General features: G+C 40.0%; 1 protein-coding gene across 3 annotated transcripts in view; it reads left to right on the top strand.

The window, feature by feature from the left end:
• Positions 1-21,140, top strand: part of traip (TRAF-interacting protein) — a 75,654-nt gene that overhangs the window by 37,272 nt on the left and 17,242 nt on the right. For 2 of the 3 annotated variants that reach the window (XM_072280804.1, XM_072280805.1), the window contains exons 9-13: positions 4,614-4,701; positions 7,206-7,310; positions 11,774-11,862; positions 19,045-19,200; positions 20,507-20,552. In XM_072280804.1, coding sequence (XP_072136905.1) covers positions 4,614-4,701; positions 7,206-7,310; positions 11,774-11,862; positions 19,045-19,200; positions 20,507-20,552 — 484 coding nt within the window. The remainder of the gene's footprint in view (positions 1-4,613; positions 4,702-7,205; positions 7,311-11,773; positions 11,863-19,044; positions 19,201-20,506; positions 20,553-21,140) is intronic. The other variant, XM_072280806.1, reaches the window with a different exon arrangement.

Below are 21,140 nucleotides of genomic sequence, written 5' to 3'. Positions count from 1 at the left end.
CACCAAACTCCCGTCGGAGAGAAGATTTAAACTTCTTCAGTGTGGGCATCACCAGAAGAGGCTTCACAGTAGTGAATTTAAAAACACAAACACGAGGAATTCTGCAGATGCTGGAAATTCAAGCAACACACATCAAAGTTGCTGGTGAACGCAGCAGGCCAGGCAGCATCTCTAGGAAGAGGTACAGTCAACGTTTCGGGCCGAGACCCCTTGTCAGGACTAGCTGGAAGAAGAGCTAGTAAGAGACTTGAAAGTGAGAGAGGGAGATCCAAAATGATAAGAGAAGACAGGAGGGGGAGGGATGGAGCCAAGAGCTGGACAGTTGATTGGCAAAAGGGATATGAGATTACAATGCTGCATTTTTTAATGGAAAAATACAGTTAAATATTCTCAAACAAATCCTTGTGCTCCAATTTAATATTTTAATATTCATTTTGGAGAAATATTTCCTTCAATCTTTTTATATTGACCAGGTGTTGCAAGAGAAAGCACCATAACTGCCAATAAAGTAAAGCTCACCAATAAATATTTAACTAAATAATTAGCGTAATAAATGAACAAATCTGTATTTTAATTGGGAAGTCAAAAGAGTAATGACTGTTTGAATAAAATTATTGATAGTGTTTGCTGGCATTTTAGAGCTAGTTGAGTAGAAACACCATTGAAATGAGAGGAGATTTTTTATGAAACTGCATTTAATGCACTGACAGCCATTATTATTGGGATCAATAGTTCTTACATAGAATGGCTAAGAAATTAACTTGGAATTAGATTACCTGTCATAAGAGAGCCAGAGAATCATTACAGTGCATACTAGGGATTAAATCTTTCATAGTTCCTTGAGAGCATCAAAGTACCTGTAGAAATATGGGTAACTGTGTTTAAAAGTGTACAGCTGTGGTGTAATTGCTGGTATTTTCCTTGGAGCACTGTAGGTTCAAGTTGCTGTCCAGAGATTAAAGCATAAATATCTAATTGGACAGTTCTCTGCAAAGTTGAGATCACAGCACTTCAAGTACACAGACAAATGTGTTTTAAATGTGATGAAGATTTCTGTGTCCGCCACTCATTCAGCATCAAGTTCCAGATCTCTTCTACTCAGGGTATAGAAAGATTCCTCCATCTTCCCACCATTAACCTTCTACCTTTTGACTCCTCTGCTGAAGGAAGTAGACACTTCCTATTAATTCTGTCTCGGGCCCTCATTATCTTATTCACTTTAGTCTCTTTTCCATTGAAAACTACTCAGACTCAAACAATCTCCTTTCATAGTTACAATATCCCAACATCAGTGTAAACTGGGCACCCTGCCCAGCCTATTCAAATCTAATCAATGGCAGGCTGCTGGTTGTTCCATAATGAATGTCATAAACACAGTAGCATAATGGTTAAAGTGACACTATTACAGTGTCAGAGTTCAATTCTGATGTCCTTAATAAGGACTCCGTGAAATGTGTGGATTTTCTCCAGGTTCTCCAGTTTCCTCCCACAGTCCAAAGACATGCCAGTTAGTAGGTTAATTGCTCATTGTAAATTGTCCCATGATTAGACTAAGGTTAAGGTACGTGGAGCTTAGAAAAATAGAGGGCTATGGGTAACCCTAGGTAAGTTCTAAAGCAAGTACATGTTCGGCACAGCATTGTGGGCCAAAGGGCCTGTATTGTGCTGTAGGTTTTCAATGTTCTATGTTTCTATTAATCAGGGATTGCAGGGCAGCATGGCTCAAAGAGCCAGGAGGGCCTATTCCACACTATATCTCAGTATTACCTTGCCGTTAATTGGCCATTGTACTTGCTGCATTATAACAATGAATTAATGTTCTTCACTGTCGTTGGAGCACCTTCTGACTTGTAATGTATTTCTTTGCTTCAGTTAGATCAACACATACATTACAGTTGCATCTAAGTATTCTAAATTACTCAACTCCCTTTGAAATCTCTATAATGTGTACTTTTTTATTGGGCAAAATTCAAGATCTGATAGTGAATGCTTAAGTACAGAAATGCTGATGTGGCATTGAATTAATAGTGACTGTGGGAATCTATAGTTAAGATAGCCACTGCATTTCTACATTTCCACATGTGCCTACACAGGTGGTTTTAATATTCCTTTTCCCACAAAATACTAAATCCAACTGCATGGTCTTGGATCTGTCCATGGTACCTGTTTTCAACTTATGTATCCAGTTAATATAGCCATAGTCAAGTTTACTGTCATTTGTACAAATACACTCATGCACAGGTGCAGTTAAAGCCTTAGTTGCAGCAGCATCACAAACACATGGCATTAAGACACAATATTCACGGGAAAAACATCAATTAAACATAATTTAGTAATAAAGCCCTTTTAACCATTGCTCTTGAACATTACCACAACTGAGCCAGAACGTACTCAAAGACACAGTTTTTAGCAGAGCTAATGCTGTTGCCTCAGGGATTCAGATCCAAACCCAACCTCAGGTGCTGCCTGCTGAGTTTGTACTTTCACTGCAGAGCATCATGCATTTCCTAAATGCACTCCTTTGATGTGCTGATAGGCAAATTAATACTACTACAGGTTGAGCACCCCTATCTGAAATGCTTGGAGCCAGAAGTGTTGTGGATTTTGGAATATTTGTTATACTGAGGTACCTTGGGGATGGGACCCAAGTCTAAATACAAAATCCATTTGCATTACATATACAGCTTATACATATACCCTGAAGGTAGTTTTATATAATATTTAATGGTTCAATGTGCATATAATTGATAATTTGAACCATCACAAAGGTAAGCTATCACTACGTCGGCCACCCAGTTGGACAGTCAGTGGCTGTTTGGCGTCACTATCGTTCCCAACTCTGAATTTGTGTGCTGTCAGTAAGCAGCATTTGAACATTTGTGCAATGAACAAGTGAAAGACAAAGTACATTTACTATCAAAGTATGTATACTGTTACAACTTTGAAATTCATCTCCTTACAGGCACCCACAAAACACCCAATGGACCCCATTTTTTTTTAAAAGACCATCAAACACCCAAAATGTGAGAAAAACAAATCATGTATACAGTAAAAGTAAGCAAATGACATTCAGAGCGAAAGTTTACAAACATGAGTCCACAGCCAAAAAACACCTGATCCAGGAGCCCGATATTTGCAGACCACAGCCTCAGTTCAGCACAGAGATGAGTAATCCTCACAGAGTAGTGAGCTGAACACTGGCTTGTTCCAGTGCTTAAATTGACCAAACCTCAGGTCATTTTTACTTTTGAGCTTAGGCCCTGCTGCTTCAATGTGCTCTTGGGCCAGGAACCTGCTGTCTTTATTTGACCCATAGTGATCTTTCCAAAGTCATCCAAACAACAGGTCATTCCTCGCTCTTGGACGCAGGCTGCACCACCTCGACTCTGCCTCACCTCGCTTCTGCTGCTTTGAATTGCCTCCAGGTCCACTCCAGCGATAGCCAAATATTGGCTCATTCCCCGTTCCTGGGCCCGGACCCACTTGCCTCAATTCAGTACATACCCACCATGCCGCCACTATTCTTCGAGATTTAAGTTCACACCACAAAAGTGCCAGGTCATACAGGCGGTTCTAAAGCTCAGTTATAAAAGTGAAGTTATCGGCTACTGTTTGCAGTAATCATTTCTGATTAAGAAAGTGCATTTTCTTAAATTCCTGCAACAAGTCTGCTGAATATTCACAATTGTCTTCAATTTTCAGTTGATCATGATAGATCTTTACTTGTTTCTTCATTAAGCGGCCTATGTTCACTCCGACACTACTGAATCCACTCAATCCACAATCAAGATCTTCACTTATCGCTTTATGTAGCATTATTCTATTTTTCACTAACGTCTAGTCGTTGCATATTTGAGTATTACTTCTCAGAATTGCAGGGGGCTGTGCATCACCTAGAAATCTTTGCAGCGCCTTGTGGAATTTTCCATTCATGATTTGATGTTAGTGCTCAAAAAAAAATTCGGATATTGTAGGTTTGCAGATTTTGGTATTTTGGATAAGAGGTGTCCAACCTGTATAAGTTGCCTCTTAACTTAAGTGAATAGTGGGACGAACCAAAGGGGGTTTGATTGACATGTAGAAGAATAAAATTACAGTGCCAATGATCTGTGTATAATTTCACTGCTATCAGAGAGGAATTTATACATTCTTGTGGATTTCCTCCAGGTGATCTGGTTTCCTCCCACATAAGAAAGATGTATGGTTTAGTAGGCCAATGTCACATGGGTGTAATTGGGTGGTGCAGGCCTGTTGGGCCAGGAGAGCTTGTTACCGTGCTGTATCTAAATTCAATTTGAAAAAATACTGCAGCTTAGTTTGGTTAAATTAGCATAATCTGCAGATTGAACCATCAAGGTCTCTCAGTGCCTGACCAGAAATTATAGTTGATTGAAGATAAAATGTTGTTCATAATACATCTACATTGGTGTTAAACTGGCAAGTAACTGTGTTGAAAAGCATTCTTCTATTTCAACTGAAAAGCCTGATGAGAGCAATTTGTTGTGGATGTTAAGATTAATTAAAATCTTATTTCATAAAATCCCTGTCTACCTTATGAGGTGCAGGGAGCTATCCTCAGTGACCCACTTTGTCATTATGTAAATTTTCTGCAGGGAATATGAAAACCTGAAGGAGACATTTAAATCCTTTGTTGATATGTCTGAGAAGCTCAAGAAAGAAAATTTTGCCTCCAACTGCAAGGTTAGTGTTATACCTCAAGATTAATAGATGGAAAGCTTCGATCATTGGTCTTCTGTTTCTTATCTCTTCAATTTACCAAATGCACAAAACATACCCTTTCATAGATTTTAAGATCTAGGAAATACTTCCTATCAATCATAACTGTTCAGTTTTATTAAAATGATTTAGTAAAAAAGCTTAGAAAATATCTTTCTTTCTCCATTAGATCAATTTGCCTATGCCAATGCTTCAAAAGACTTAACAAATTAATCCCATGACCTGCTCTTTCTATGTTGTCTTTAACTAACTTCTATAAGTAGGCAGCTATTAAATCTGTTTACACAATTCTTTTAGATATCATGCGGGTAAAGTCCTGTGTTAGAAAGATAATAATTTGTTCATTGCCTTTCACTTTCCAAACTACAAATATAAAAACAGAAGACATTCTCTGTGATTCTACTTAAAGATTTTCTTCCTTGTTCAAAGATGATAACCTTGAAATTTATCCTACCGTCTTTTTAACTGGTCAGTGTCTGTGTTGTTAAAATTGAGCAGGGATAGTCTCATATCTAATCAAATTAGATAGGTAGAGGCCCCCACATTAGGAAGGAGAATACAAAGGATTACGGTTAATTGGGACACATCAAGAACAGACAATTTTGGCCCAATTAAGCGGCTGCCCCAATTAACTGAAGTTTCAAGGAAATAATTAAAAAGGTATAAAAAAAAATTGCATTTAAATGAAAAACAGAACAAATTAGAACACTATCAATACTACTACAGTACTATAAAATTGTATTAGATCCTAATAGTTATCGACAGAGGAATTCAGTATACGCTGCTGTTTGTTTGATTAACTGGAAATGAACAAGCACCTAGTGTAGATAAAGGATATGATCCTTTCGATGATTGCATTCTCCAAATCTTCATTTTCATTGTAATGTTCAAGGTGATTGTTGATGCCTTCAAATTCCAAACCTGAATGCTTAAAACCTCAGTGAGCAAAACATTTCTGAATTGTCTTATTACTTATTTCTCACCAATTATCAGTGATACAAATTACTGCTTTTTAAACACAAATACACACAACTGACACTATTTTTAAAACTCCTCACTCTAAGCACAGTGTACTGTTTAACAGCCCTGCAAGAGCACGCGACTGACACTAGTTAGAAACTGTTAGGCAACAGTCTCGTATCGCAATTAAGTGGCCCAAGTAAACAAAGGGAATCCCAGCTATTTTCTTGATTAAGTTTTGTTCTTTAAGAGTAATAATCGGGTGCTCTGATTAACTGATAGCCCAGTTAACTGGAATCCACTATTCCTATTTTTCTTGCCAATAGTATACCCAACTTTGCTGTACCTCTCCAAGTCAATTATAGCTGATTATATCTCAGTACACCCTCTTTTTGAAGCAAAATAGTGAGAGATCTGTTCAGCTGAGAATTAACTTACATGTTTCAAATGGTAGGAATTGTTAAGGAACAACGTACACCGATATATTTTTACCTATACTGTTTTGATAATAAACTATAAAGACTAGAACACCTGGGGCATGATTGGCATATTGAATATAATTTCCTCACAGAGCAATCAGCTACTCTAAAGTTGGCCTCAGGACTTCATGGCTACATTGCACCTGTAGCAAGCTGATGAATCCTCTCTCTGATCACATTTCTAATATCTGGTTGGCCCTGTTGAAATTTCTTGAGCTTGAAAGTTTGGTAAAAACTACTTCTACTGTTGTCTCCTGAGGTTTGGTAAAAACTACTTTTAATGTTGTTCCTCTTTGATAGACAACTATCAAATCAGTGCACCTGAGCAACTAAGATAAATGAAATTTCAAATTAGCAATATCAGAATCAGATTTAAAATCACTGGTATATGTCGTGAAATTTCTTGTTTTGTAGCAGCAATACATTGCAATATGTAATAAAAACTAGATTACAGTAAATATAGTACTATGCAAAAGTCTTAGGCACTTGTTAAAACATTTTGTAAAGCAAAGATGTTTCAAAAATAATGAAATGTTTCTAAATATTTAAAAAATACTGTAAAGAGCAATAGATAGTAAAAAATCAATATTTGTTATGACTACCCCTTGCCTTTTAAAATTGGAAATGTATATCCCAAGACACTTGTACGCTGCTGTGTACGTGGGTGTGTGTGTGTACAAATTTAAATAAATAAATAGTACAGAAAGCGAAGGATAGTGTTCATGGATTCGTTGACAGTTTAGGGATCTAATGGCGGACAGGATTAAGCTGTTCCTGAAACGTTGTGTGTCTCTTCAGGCTTTTGTACATCTACAGCCTAAAAAGGAGATATTTAGAAATCTGCTTTCAATGTGGGTAGAACAAATATTTTTTTTAAAACAATCAATATTTTGAGAGGAAATGTGAGGGTAACCTCAAAAGCTGAACATGTCCCTTGATTTATTTTCCTAGTCCCTTTTATTGTTGAATTCCTTTAGCTAGTGTATATGCTGTATTGAGTTTGAAATTGCTATTTCTGTTTTAATTTAGTTGCAAAAGTGTATGTCACAACTGAAGAACCTGAAAGGTGAACTGCAGTCATCACAGGAGGAATTGCAAAATGCAGACAGGGAAATTATGGTACGGTTGGCTTTGGTGCGTTGTGAGTTTGAGTAGTAGATCTAAATTGTACTAAATTGATTTACAACGCTATACTCTTACAAGACATTATCAAGTTTTATTTTGATATAAAAGGTATTTTATTTCTAAGACGTTTCTTTGAACCAACTTCAGGTTGATAAATCTGACTGCGTAAAATCTGCATCTCATGGAAATAATTATCACAATTGAAGACTTGGGTAATAATTTGGTGCCTAATTAATATTGTCATTAAATTTTGAGCCAAATCCAGCTGATTTCTTAGAACTGCAGAGCTGGATAATACTGTTACAAACAAGCAGGTGTTGGCCTCCCTTGTCAATTCAAATGCATGCTTGGAGTGTTTGAATCCGACAGCAGAAACAGTGAAAGAGAACTTGTCGTTTGAACTTTATTTATTTATTTACAGCATGGTACAGGCCCTTCCACTCCAACGAGCCCGCGCTGCCCAGTTACACTCATGTGATAGACCAATTAATCTACTAACCTTCATGTCTTTGGAATGTAAGAGGAAACCCATGTGATCATGGGGAGAACAGGCAAATTCCTTGCAGACAACGGTGGGAATTGAACCCCAACCACTGGACTGTAAAACAACAAGCTGGCTGCTACACTGCCATAATGACCATGAGATTGATCTGTATTTATGAGAAAATGACTCACTAATGTGGACCAGCATGCCACATTGTTTATTTTGTAACATTAACCTTGTGTCTTTAAAGTTACAAAGCTCAAGAGGAGTATTGATAAAAAATTGATGCTGCGCCTCAAAGGCCATACTGGAAAGATAGTCAAAAGTGAAAACATGCAACCAAAGAGAAGTACTTTTAGTATCCATCGATAAAATGAAAAGTAGTATATTGTAACCCAGATAAGTATGAGGTAGTTCATTTTCTTAATATCCAGATGCTCAAACTTTTCAGTCCGCTGTAAATCATCCCTACAATCACCAAGATCCTTTTCCGTAGTGAATACTGAAGCAAAGTATTCATTAAGTACCATGGCAGAATATAGTATTAGTGGTAAGACTCTTGGCAGTGTGGAGGATCAGAGGGATCTTGGGGCCCCAGTCCATAAGACTCTCAAAGCTGCTACGCAGGTTGACTCTGTAGCTAAGAAGGCATACAGTGCATTAGCCTTCATCAATCGTGGGATTGAGTTTAAGAGCCAAGAGGTAATGTTACAGCTATATAGGACCCTGGTCAGACCCCACTTGGAGTACTGTGCTCCGTTCGGGTTGCCTCACTACAGGAAGGATGTGGAAACTTTAGAAAGAGTGCAGAGGAGATTTACAAGGATGTTATTTGGATTGGAGAGCATGCCTTATGAGAATAGGTTGAGTGAACTCGGCCTTTTCTCTTGGAGCGACAGAGGATGAGAGGTGACCTGATAGAGGTATATAAGATGATGAGAGGCTTTGATCCTTTGGATAGTCAGAGGCTTTTTCCCAGGGCTGAAATGGCTAACACGAGAGGTGCTTGGAAGCAGGTACAGAGGAGATGTCAGGGGTAAGTTTTTTATGCAGAGAGTGGTAAGTTCATGGAATGGGCTGCCGGCAACGGTGGTGGAGGTGGAAACGATAGGGTCTTTTAAGAGACTCCTGGATAGGTACATGGAGCTCAGAAAAGTAGAGGTCTATGGGTAACCCTATGTAATTTCTAAGGTAAGGACATGGTAGGCACAGCATTGTGGGTCAGAGGGCTTGTATTGTGCTATAATTTTTCTATGTTTCTATAAGCAGTTTGAAGCATCAAATTGTTGAAGAGGTTTTACCCCATCGTAGTACAAAAACAGGACCTTGGGATGGACTCTGCATCAGGACTGTATGGCAGTTTGCAGCATCTGCTGTACATTGTACTCTAGTTCCTGTCTACTTAATAAAAAAAATAATACTGAGAATAGAGGCCACAATTATTTCTCTTTCTACTTCCATATTTTGTTATGAAATATTATATGTGAGTATTGATTTGAAGCATAGACCACAATCTGTGCTACAATGCATTTGAGCTCATTATTATTAGAGTACCAGTTAATGTGCTCTAGGGACTGTACTGCAGAATGGTGTCTTCCAGTAATTCACCAGCAGCTACTTATGTGGGTGTAGGATGGAGTCGTGGAGCATTACAGCACAGAAACAGGCTGTTAGGTGCATCCAGCCAGTGCTGAACTATTGCTCTGCACCTGGACCATAGTCCTCCATACCCCTCCCATCCATGTACAGTACTTTTCCAAACTTCTGTCAAATGTTGAAATCAAACCTGCATGATTGATGAAGGCCAGTACACCGTACTCCTTCTTAACCACAGAGCCAACCTGCGCAGTTGCTTTGAGAGTCCTATGGACTCAGACCCCAAGATCCCTCTGATTCTCCACACTGCCAAGAGTCTTACCATTAATACTACATTCTGCCATCATAATTGACCTACCAAAATGAACCACTTCACACTTATCTGGGTTGAACTCATCTGCCACTTCTCAGCCCAGTTTTGCATCCTATCAATGCCCCGCTGTAACCTCTGACAGCCCTCCACACTGTCCACAACACATCCAACCTTTGTATTACTGTATTGTTTAGGGAATAATGACAAGGAAAAAAAAGTCTGTACGTGTTCAGTACAGACGCAACCATCATAGCTCTTCTGGGAACACTGATGCTGATTCTCCCGTGATCTTTAAGTTCTTGAGGCTGTAGTGCCAGCCATCCCTTACTAGCCTTAAACTCCTTCCTCTTGCTCCCAACACAAGCAGCGAACAAGCGAGATGTGAAGTGAACAATGCTCAAACAACGAGTAATACTTTTAATCATCTTACAGTACTTTACACTCCCTCATAGCCTTTGAGGAAATGCCTTGACCACTTAATTGCTTTTTAGGAGCCATTTTTTCATAGAAACAAAGGGGGCACACACACAAGTTGCGACCGAACGAGGCGTGAAGCGTACAATGTTCAAACAACGAGTGCTGGAGAGAGAACTTTTGTTTTTTTTTCCGATCCTGATCCACGGTTGGTTAAACCCATGGATACGGAGGGGCGACGTAAACCCCTCAATATTTTGTATACCTCTGTCAAATCTCCCCTCATTGTCCGACGCTCCAGAGAATGAAGTCCTAACCTTTTAATCCTTCCCCTATAGCTCACGTCCTCAAGACCTGGCAACATCCTCGTAAATTTTCTCTGCACTCTGCAGCTGTAAATCATGTCTGCTCATTTGTTCATGTTAATCATCGTATGCACCAGAAGTTCTTCACCCTTTCCCTTTGTTACAGTACTGTGGTTCACAGCTCCACTGACCCAGGCTCAATGCCATCTGAAATTTGCAACTTCTCCCTGTGACCGCTTGGGTTTTCCCTAGGTGCTCTGGTTTCCTCCCACATCCCAAACACTTGCTGGTTTGTGGTTAAATGGCTACTTTAAATTACATTGATGTAGGCGGTAATCAGGGTGGAGTTGATAAGTATTTGCAAGAAAATAGTTCAATAGTTCCATTTAATATCAGAGAAATGCATATAATATATATACTGAAATTCTTGTTCTTCACAGACATCCATAAAACAGAAAAGTGCCCTGAAAAATGAGTGACAGTAAAAATGTTAGAACCCCAAAGCCCCCTTTACTCTCCCCCCCATACACAAGCAGCAGCAAAGCAACAACCCTCCCCACCCCAACTTACTTCCACAAAAAAGCACCAGCACCCTCCACCCACCAAGCAAGCAAGGCCCCCAAGAAAGACAATGATCTACACTACAACAAAAATTAATCATTCACCTGACAATTGGACATACCACAGGCTCTCTCTCCCTCATAAAGGGAAAGAGAGGTGTCCCCCTTTCACAGCGAGAGGGGAGATATAATAAAACAGCTTGCTGATTTGCGATGATAAAGTCTGTTGCGTTGCTTTTTTAACTTCCCCCCAAGTTCTGGGGAATCAGCAGCAAACTCTTTCTCACCAATGAGGAAGAGGGAAAGGGAGATCACCCTAATGTTCTGTTTTCTCCCATGGCGCTTCATTCGGCGGCATCAGCACAGAATCAGCTCCCCACGGGTCAGCGAAGACTTGGAATCCCAAAGGCATGCTCATCTTCTCAGCCGCATCCTTGGAATTTTGAAAAGCAGCCAGATGTGAGTCCCTTGGAGCAGGTCCAACCACCACAAAGAACCGAAGTATCAGTGTAACTCCAGATCAGGGTATCCAATATAACCTCGCCCACCCTGAAAAGGGAAAAGAGAGGAAAATGAAGAAATTAAGCTGTTTCCGCTGATGAGCTTGAAGGAGTCGGTGTTAAGATCACATGGAGATAAGTGAAAAAAATGGCTAGATAGCATTGTTTTGAGAGCTAACCAAATAGCTGTCTCCTATTTTATGGGGAAATATAGTGTGCCTTTGCCCTTAACAGTCATCTTCTCTGCTTCTAACATCTGCGATTCTCGTCTTATTAGTTCATTGAATATTGGTTTTACAGAACTTGAAGAAGAAGGTGGAATTCCTTCAGAAGTCCCTGAGTACACCAAATCGAACCAATGAAGCAATCAGCCGTCTAATCTTTGAGAGGTGGGTGAGCTAGGTCTCCCACCTTGTGGTATAGATATTCTAGAGACCGTATGAATAAATGTTTTAAAATTCATTTTTCTTCAAATGTTGATAAAAAGCAGAGTGGGCTATGAGGATACAGAGAGGCTTCAAGGGGGATTATAGGTTAATTGAATAGAGAAGGACATTGCAGATGGAATGACATTGCAGGTGAAACTAGGTGAGGTCATCATCCCTTTTGGCAAATGAATAGAAAGGCTTTTCTTTTAATGCTGGGAGGTGCTAATGTTCAGTGAGTCCTGACTATCCTTTCATATAAATCACTGAAAGTTAACATAAGGTCCAGCAAGAATTTAGGAAGAGAAACCATATATAATAGATTCTGATTAATTTAGACACCTCAGGACCAATACATTTTGGCCCAATTAAGCAGCTGCCACAATTAGTCAAAGCTCAATGAAATCTGTTTAAGAGATATATAAAAGACAAACAGTAACAAATTATGTATTTAAATGAAGTACAGAACAAATTAGAGCACTAGCAATACAACTATACTATAAAACTGTGCTTTAGTTCCATTGGTTATCACAAGACCACAAGACAAAGGAGCAGAAGTAGGCCATTCGGCCCATCGAGTCTGCTCCGCCACTCTACCATGAGCTACTATTCTCCCATCTAGTTCCAATTTCCGGCTTTTTCCCCATATCCCTTGATACCCTGACTAATTAGATACCTATCCATCTCCACCTTAAACACCCTCAATGATCGGGCCTCCACAGCTGTATGTGGCAACAAATTCCATAAATCCATGACCCTCTGGCTAAAAAAATTTCTCCTCATCTCTGTTTTAAATGGGTACCCTCTAATTCTAAGACTGTGGCCTCTTGTCCTGGACTCATCCACCAAGGGAAACAGCCTTTCCACATCTACTCTGTCCAACCCTTTCAACATTCGAAACGTTTCTATGAGATCCCCTCTCATTCTTCTGTACTCTAATGAATACAGTCCAAGAGCTGACAAATGCTCCTCATATGTTAGCCCCTGCATTCCAGAAATCATCCTCATAAATCTTCTCTGAACTCTCTCCAACATCAGAACATCCCTTCTAAGATAGGGGGCCCAAAACTGCACGCTCTATTCCAAATGAGGTCTCACCAGTGCCCCATAGAGCCTCATCAACACCTCCTTACTCTTATACACTATTCCTCTTGAAATGAATGCCAACATTATCATTCGCTTTCCTTACTGCCCATCCAACCTGGTGGTTAACCTTTAGGGTATCCTGCACGAGGACCCCCAAGTCCCTTTGCACTTCCAATTTTTGAATTTTCTCCCCATCTAAATAACAATCTGCCCGATTATTTCTTCTTACAAAATGTACAACCATATATTTCTCAACATTGTATCTCACCTGCCATTTCTTTGCCCACTCTCCTAAACTGACCAAGTCTCTGCAACCTTTCCGTTTCCTCAACACTTCCTGCTCCTCCACCTATCTTGGTGTCATCCACAAAATTAGTCTCAAAACCATTTAATCCATAACCTAAATCACTGATATACATTGTAAAAAGAAGCGGCCCCAACACCGACCCCTGCGGAACACCACTAGTAACCAGCAACCAATCAGAATAGGATCTCTTTATTCCCACCCTTTGCTTTCTGCCTATCAGCCCATGCTCCACCCATTCCAATATCTTTCCTGTAATTCCATGGGCTCTCATCTTATTAAGCAGCCTCTTATGCAGCACCTTATCGAAGGCCTTTTGAAAATCCAAATACACAACATCCACAGCCTCTCCCTTGTCAATCTTATTTGAGATTACCTCAAAAAATTCCAATAGGTTGGTGAGGCAGGATCTTCCCTTCATGAAACCATGCTGGCTTGGGCCTATCTTGTCATGCACGTTGAGGTATTTCATAACCTTGTCCTTGAGGATCGACTCCAATAACTTTCCAACTACCGATGTCAGACTAGTAGGTCTGTAATTTTCTTTTTGCTGCCTCCCTCCTTTCTTAAACAGCGGAACTACATTTGTGACCTTCCAGTCCTCCTGAACCATGCCAGAGTCTATTGATTCCTGGAAGATCATGTCCAATGCCTCCACAATCTCCAAAGCCACCTCCTTCAGAACCCGTGAGTGCACCTCATCCGGTCCGGGAGACTTATCTACTCTTAATCCATTTAGCTTCCCAAGCACTTTTTCTCTAGTAATCTTGACTGTACCTAATTCTATTCCCTGAGGACCTCTAGCTATCAGGTATGGTGCTAACGTCTTCCACTGTGAAGAATAATGCAAAATACTCATTTAGTTCCTCTGCCATCTCTTTGTTACCCATTATAATTTCTCCAGCATCATTTTCAATCGGTCCCATATCTACCCATGTCACTCTTTTACTCTTCATATATTTACAAAAACTCTTAGTAACCTTTTTAAGTTAATTGCCAACTCCCTTTCATAATTCATTTTTTCTTTCCTAATGAATTTCTTAGTTTCCTTCTGTAAGTTTATAAAAGTCGTCCAGTCCTCAGTTTTCCCACTAATTTTTACTTCCTTGTATGCTGTCTCTTTTGCTTTAATGTTAGCCTTAACCTCTCTCGTTATCCACATTTGTGCCATTTTTCCATTCATGATTTTCTTTTTTCTTGGAATATATTTTTCCTTGGAATATATTTTTCCTGTACTTATTTCTTGTAGGAATTTCATCTAATTCTGCTCTACCATCCCTCCATCTAGCTTACTTTTCCAATCTACTTGGGCCAGTTCCTCTCTCATACCTCTGTAATTTCCTTTGTTCCACTGACATGTCAATACACCTGATACCAGCTTCTCCTTTTCAAATTTGAAACTGAACTCAGTCATATTATGATCACTACTTCCAAGGGGTTCCATTACCTCAAGCTCCCTAATCGCCTCAGGTTCATTACATAGCACCCAATCCAAAACAGCCAATCCCCTGGTGGTCTTATGGACAAGCTGCTCCAAGAAGCCATCCCATAGGCATTCTACAAACTCCCTCTCCTGAGATCCAGTGCCTTCCTGACTTTCCCAATCCACTTTCATATTAAAATCCCCCATAATTATCTTGATATTTTCCTTCTAACAAGCTTTTTCTATTTCCAGCTGTAACTTGTAGTCCACATCCTGGTTGCTGTTTGGAGGCCTGTATATAACTGCTATTTGTGTTTTTTTACCCTTGCCATTTCTTAACTCGACCCATAAGGATTCTTCCTCTTCTGATCCTGTGTCCCTTCTTTTTAGTAATTTGATATCATTGCTTACCATTCAGGGCCACGCCACCCCCTTTACCTACCTTCCTATCTTTCCTATACACTCTGTATCCTTGGACATTCAGCTCCCAATCATATCCATCATTTAGCCGTGACTTGGTGATGACCACAATGTCATATCTTTTAACCCGTAGCTGTATAACAAGGTCATCCACTTTATTTATAATGCTGCATGCATTCTGATCAGTATCTGTTACCGATTTTGCTATATTTCTATCGCACAGCAAAATTATCCTGTCTATTCACCTGCCTGTCCTTCTTGCCATCTTTGCTGCACAGTATCTTTGACTTACTTCTATTTTCCTCTTCCTCGACCCTAACACCCTGGTTTCCTTCCCCCTGCAACTTAGTTTAAACCCTCCCTAACAGCTATATTAAACAATCCCGCCAGGATATTAGTACCCTTTGAGTTCAGGTGTAACCCATTGTTTTTGTATAAGTCATACCTCCCCAAAAATAGATCCCAATGATCCAAGAATTTGAAGTCCTGCCCCTTGCACCAGTTACTTAGCCACACATTCATCTGCTTAATTCTGCTATTCTTACCTTCATTAGCGTGTGGATTAGGCAGTAATCCTGAGATTATTACCCTGGAGGTCCAGCTTTTCAATTTTCTTCCTAGCTCCCAGTAATCTTCCTTCAGGACCTCCTCTCTTTTTCTGTCTATGTCATTGGTACCAACATGTACCAAGACTTCTGGCTGCTCACCCTCTCCTCAGAATACTCTGGACCCGATCTGAGACATCCCGTACCCTGACACCAGGGAGGCAACACACCATCCGGGTGTCCTTGTCTGGCTCGCAGAATCTCTTGTCTGTTCCCCTCACTATGGAATCCCCTCTAACTACTGCATTTCTCCTTGCTCTCTTGATCACGGCACTGGACAGAGTTCACTGTGATCTTCCTCTGTCAGGTCAACCTCTCCAACAGTATCTAAAATGATATATCGATTTCTGAGGGGGACCGTCACAGAGGTGTTGTCCATCATCTCCCTATAAGTATTATCAATCACATCCTCACTTTCCCTAATTAGCTGAAGGTCGTCAAGTTGCAGCTCCAGATCCCTAACACGGTCCTTAAGGAGCCTCATCTCAATGCACCTGGTGCAGATGTAATCCTTGGGGAGGCTGGAAGTCTCCCAGGGTCCCCACATCTAGCACTCCAAGCGCAACACTAATCCTAGATGCATACCTCTAATGCTACTGTTATTACTAAATAAATAAACCTGTAACTTACCCCTTTACTATGAGACTCAACGGTCGCAGGAAGCCTCTTCCCGCTTCCACCAAAGCCCGTTGAGCCAAAGCCCTATCACTCTGCACCCTCTCACTCCGCTGCCCACTGGATATGGCGGTGTTCTTTTTAAGCTTTCCGCACTCTGAGGTCACGCGCCTACACAGACCCAGCCTTACCTCACTGGGAGCAAGCTCGTCCTCAGCCTCTGCTCGCACCGAAGCCTCTCGAACCAAAGCCTTCCTACTCCGTCGCCCGCGCCGTTAATCTGTTCGTTTTTTAAACTCTCCCGCTGGCTCACAGGCCCACTTTCAATGTAGGAATTTATCTATTGCATACATACTGCTGTGTTCTTTTGATAGTCTGTAAGTGAACAAATTCAGTGCAGGCACCTAGTGCTTTTGATGCTTACAATCTCCTAATCTTCATTTTCATTGTAACCTTCAAGACAATTGTTGATACCTTCAAATTCTTCACAGTTCCTAATTTGTTGAAGTAGTGAAATAATTTCATTTTGACTCCCACCCATTTCTGGTATCCCTAAGTCTGAATGCTTGAAACTGCAGTGAACAGTTCTAAATTATCTTGCTGCTTATTTCTCACCAACTATCAGTGACAAATATCACTGCTTATTGAACACAAACACACACAACTGACTCTATGTAAAAACTGATCACTCTAAGCAAGGCGTAGTGTCTAATGAGCATGCAAGTTTATGCGACTGACTCAGAAACTGTTCGGAAACAGTCTCCTGTCCCATTTAAATGCGGTAGAGTCTCAAATAAATGATTAAAATCCCAGTTATTGTCTCAATTAGTTTTTTTGTTCTTTAAGAGTTATCCCAGTGGATGCCTTGATTAACCAGAATCCACTGTATTGGTTTTTATTTCAAGAGAATTTGAGTACAAGAGCAGACACATATTGCTCCAGTTATAAAGGGCCTTTGTCGAACCAGATCTGGAATATTATGTTGATCTGGTCTCCCTACCTTTGGAAGCATAACTTGCCATGCAAGAAATGCATCAAAGTTGGCCAGATTGATTTCTAGGATAGCAGGTTTGTATTAAGAAAAGAGATTAAGCAGACAAGGCCTACATTCTCATGGATTTACAAGAGTTAGAGGCGATTTTATTCAAACATCCAAATTTCTTGAAGTGTATTACCAGTTAGGTGTGGAATTGATGTTTCCCCTTGTCAGGATATTTAAAACCAGGAATCACAATCTCACAATAAAAGTTGGCTTTCAGGTCATAGATAGAAAAAAAATGTCTTCACTCAAGTGGTAATGGAATTTTCTATTGAAAGACTAAGGAGTCTTGGTCACTGAGTGTAGTGGGTTAGTGAGGGTAGGTGAAAGAACAGCCATGATCTTATTGAATAGCAGAGCAGGCAGAGGGGCCAGATAGCTTACTTCTGATATTTCTCAAGATGTTACATCTTATGTCCTTTTATTTCTATTTTGAGATACATTACAGAACAGGCCCGTCTAGCTCTTTGAGCAGCACCACCCACTTAACCCTGATGTCCTAAGCTGTAATAGTCTCTCACTAACCAGTATAGTACCATGGCATTTTCCCTGGGCTTGGCAATGATGTCCATGTAACTATTATCAAACACAATATTTTTCCACTGTTCCCCTTATCCTTTTACCATTGTTCCTATGGAAGCAATTTCACCACTTGGATTTGTATCTGCAATTTGAAAATACTGTGTACTTAATACATCAAAGTTCCTTGACTCAGACTTGCACAAAAAAAAAACATTACAGTAGCAAGGTTTAACGGGAGTGAAAATCTGGAGCAACATGTGAGGAGAAGAATGGGATAAACTGGATAGCTCTTTGCAAGAGTCTATACCTACAGGACAACCTAAATGGATTTCCCCTGTAGTGCAATTGCATAGTATCCTTGTTTCAACACTATTGCAACCTATTGCCTCCTTAATCACCACCTCAAAATGTTAGACCTTTCCCTCTTGTGTGAATTTGGAAATATGTGCATTTAAATAATTGGATTACCTTAAAGTCCTACCACGCAAATGAAATGGCATTTATTTGAATTTGGTTTTGATTAATCAGCCAAGTAGATTATTCAACATAAGACATAGGAACAGAATTAGGCTATTTGGTCCATCGAGTCTGCTCCGCCATTTAATCATGACTGATTTATTATCCTTCTCAACCCCATTCTCCTGCCTTTTTCCAGTAACCTTTGATGCCCTTGCTAATCAAGAACCTGTCAATCTCCGCTTTAAATATACCAAATTACTTGGCCTCCACAACTGTCTGTGGCAATGAATTCCACAGATTCTCCACTGTCAGGCTAAGGAAATTCTTACTCATCCCTGTTTTAAAGGGACAAACTTGTATTCTAAGGCTGTGCCCTCTGGTCTGAGACTCCCCCATTATAGGAGTGAAGTCTCCAGAGCTGTGCTCACTGGAGTTTATAAGAATAGGGTGGGGGGGGCAGGATATAACTAAAACCTATTGAATACTGAATGGCCTTCAGTAGGTCTTGTAAACTCCAGCAAACACAGGTCTGGAGCCATCAATTGCTCTTACATATTAACCCTTTAATTCCTGGGATCATTCTCATGAACTTTCTCTGGACCCCCTTTGCTCACATTGATACAATGCTATAGTTTGTTCTCACTATAGACAGAAATAATTGTTGTGTTTCTAGCCCTGCTCCTGTGGATTTACAATTCCCTAAACTGCACAAGCCGGCCACTGGGGAGGATATCGATCTTTGTCAGATGTATGATTTCAACACACCTGACTGCATTCCTCCAACATCTCTGAGTACCACGTCTAAGAAAATAAGACTAGACACAGCTGGGTAAGTGCAGAAGCTCATCAAAGGCTGGATCTTGCAGAATATCTATGAATAACAGACTGACATTTCTTTCTATGCTATTTCTGGAGTTCTAATTAATTTCATTTGGTTAGAAACATAGACATTGAAAACCTACAGCGCAATACAGGCCCTTCGGCCCACGAAGTTGTGCCGAACATGTCCCTATCTTAGAAATTACTAGGGTTACCCACAACCCTCTATTTTTCTAAGCTCCATGTACCTATCCAAAAGTCTCTTAAAAGACCCTATCATATCCACCTCCACCACCGTTGCCAGCAGCCCATTCCATGCACTCACCACTCTCTGCGTAAAAAAAAACTTACCCTGACATCTCCTCTGTACCTACTCCCAAGCAGCTTAAACCTGTGCCTCTTGTGGCAGCCATTTCAGCCCTGGGAAAAAGCCTCTGACTATCCACACGATCAATCTGGAATATATTTTGCAAGTCAGTATAAGCCTTTGTGATCATTCTTATTTAGTCCATTGTCCCCACTGGAGTATATACTGCTAACAGCAGCAGAAAGAGTCCTCTGTCCTGGGTCAGTCTTTCAGTCATTCAATGTGTAGCCCATCAAAGATCCTCCTTCTCCCAGGGATGAGGTCTTTGGAACTTCTGCTGGCGTTTCAGTAGCTCTGGGTTTTTATGAGATGGTGTTGCTGCCCCCATGCCCAACCCTCCTCCTTTCTCAGCCGGGCTTGGGATTGTCCATGGTGGAGATTTTGTGATTATGTACTCCTATAAATCTCATCATGAGTCACACCATTAGCACAATATCTTTCTGCCTGCTTGATTTATATACTGATTTATTACCTGAGTTCAGCAAGAAATTTGTAATGGTTTCCAATTTACAGTAAACCTCTCATATGTCTGTCACTACCCAACATCCATCAGTGAACCATGATCCAGAATCAAATACCTACTGTGCTCTTTTAATTTACCTCCCATTTGTAACATTAACACTGGCGATACTGCACTTCTAACCCATCTCTCTGTACTCAGAGAATACTGGTAAACTTTGAGGGGCTGCTGTTTCATGCTATTAAAGTGGTTCAAGTTCTGTTCATCCTGCTGAGAATGAGCACAGTGTTATTGGTACGAGAAATAACAGAACTATACAAGTGATGAATTTTTTGGATCAGTTTCTACTGAACATTGTGCAACACCTTAATACTTTACAGGCAGTTCATTGACCTGAATGTAGTGTTTTCTGACAAGTAATTCTTATTGGAACTTGTGAGATTAAAATAACCTTATTTGTTGCAAACCTATTTTTCTCCTCTTTTATAGGTCATCCACGCCAAATCGATCCTCTAAACTTCTGAGTAACTCAAAGGTGAGTACTTTCAACCTTTCAGTAGCTACTCATACTAATGTTGGCATTAAAGATTGAATTCTCTAAATTATTTGAAAAATGAACAAAACAATTTCCATGTAACCCAGTCAGCAGTTTCAGTTTAGGCCAAATGTACATGGAATTATAGCAAGACTGTTTAATCAGGGAATTCAGAATATTCAATGATAACACTCCTTTTGGTGTTAATTTTTAATTATACTGTGATATCACATTTTTCTGTGGTCTGTTTACTGATCGTAGTTGATTTTCAGTAAACCCATAAACATTATGTCCCATTTATCAATAAGCTGTCAATGTCTGGGAAATATACTGAGCCAGAATAAATTTTTATGACAGATTTTTTACACCAATGTTTGATCTGAGCTTTTGTTTTATCTTGTATCTTAGCCCAAACAAGGGATGGAGATTGATTCTTGCATTGCTTAGCCCTGTAATTGCCCTCAGTTTGCACAGTATTCCCAGCTATCTCCAAACCCTAAGCAATACGTTCGTTCATTAAATGCCGTGTCATATGATGCAGGCGATCATGATCATGATTGTCCTTGGCAAGTTTATCTGCAGAAGTGA

Source organism: Mobula birostris, chromosome 16 (genome assembly GCF_030028105.1).
Source record: "Mobula birostris isolate sMobBir1 chromosome 16, sMobBir1.hap1, whole genome shotgun sequence".
Taxonomy (NCBI): domain Eukaryota; kingdom Metazoa; phylum Chordata; class Chondrichthyes; order Myliobatiformes; family Myliobatidae; genus Mobula; species Mobula birostris.
The sequence above is the reverse complement of the archived record's forward strand: the minus strand, read 5'-3'. Positions and strand labels throughout refer to the sequence as shown.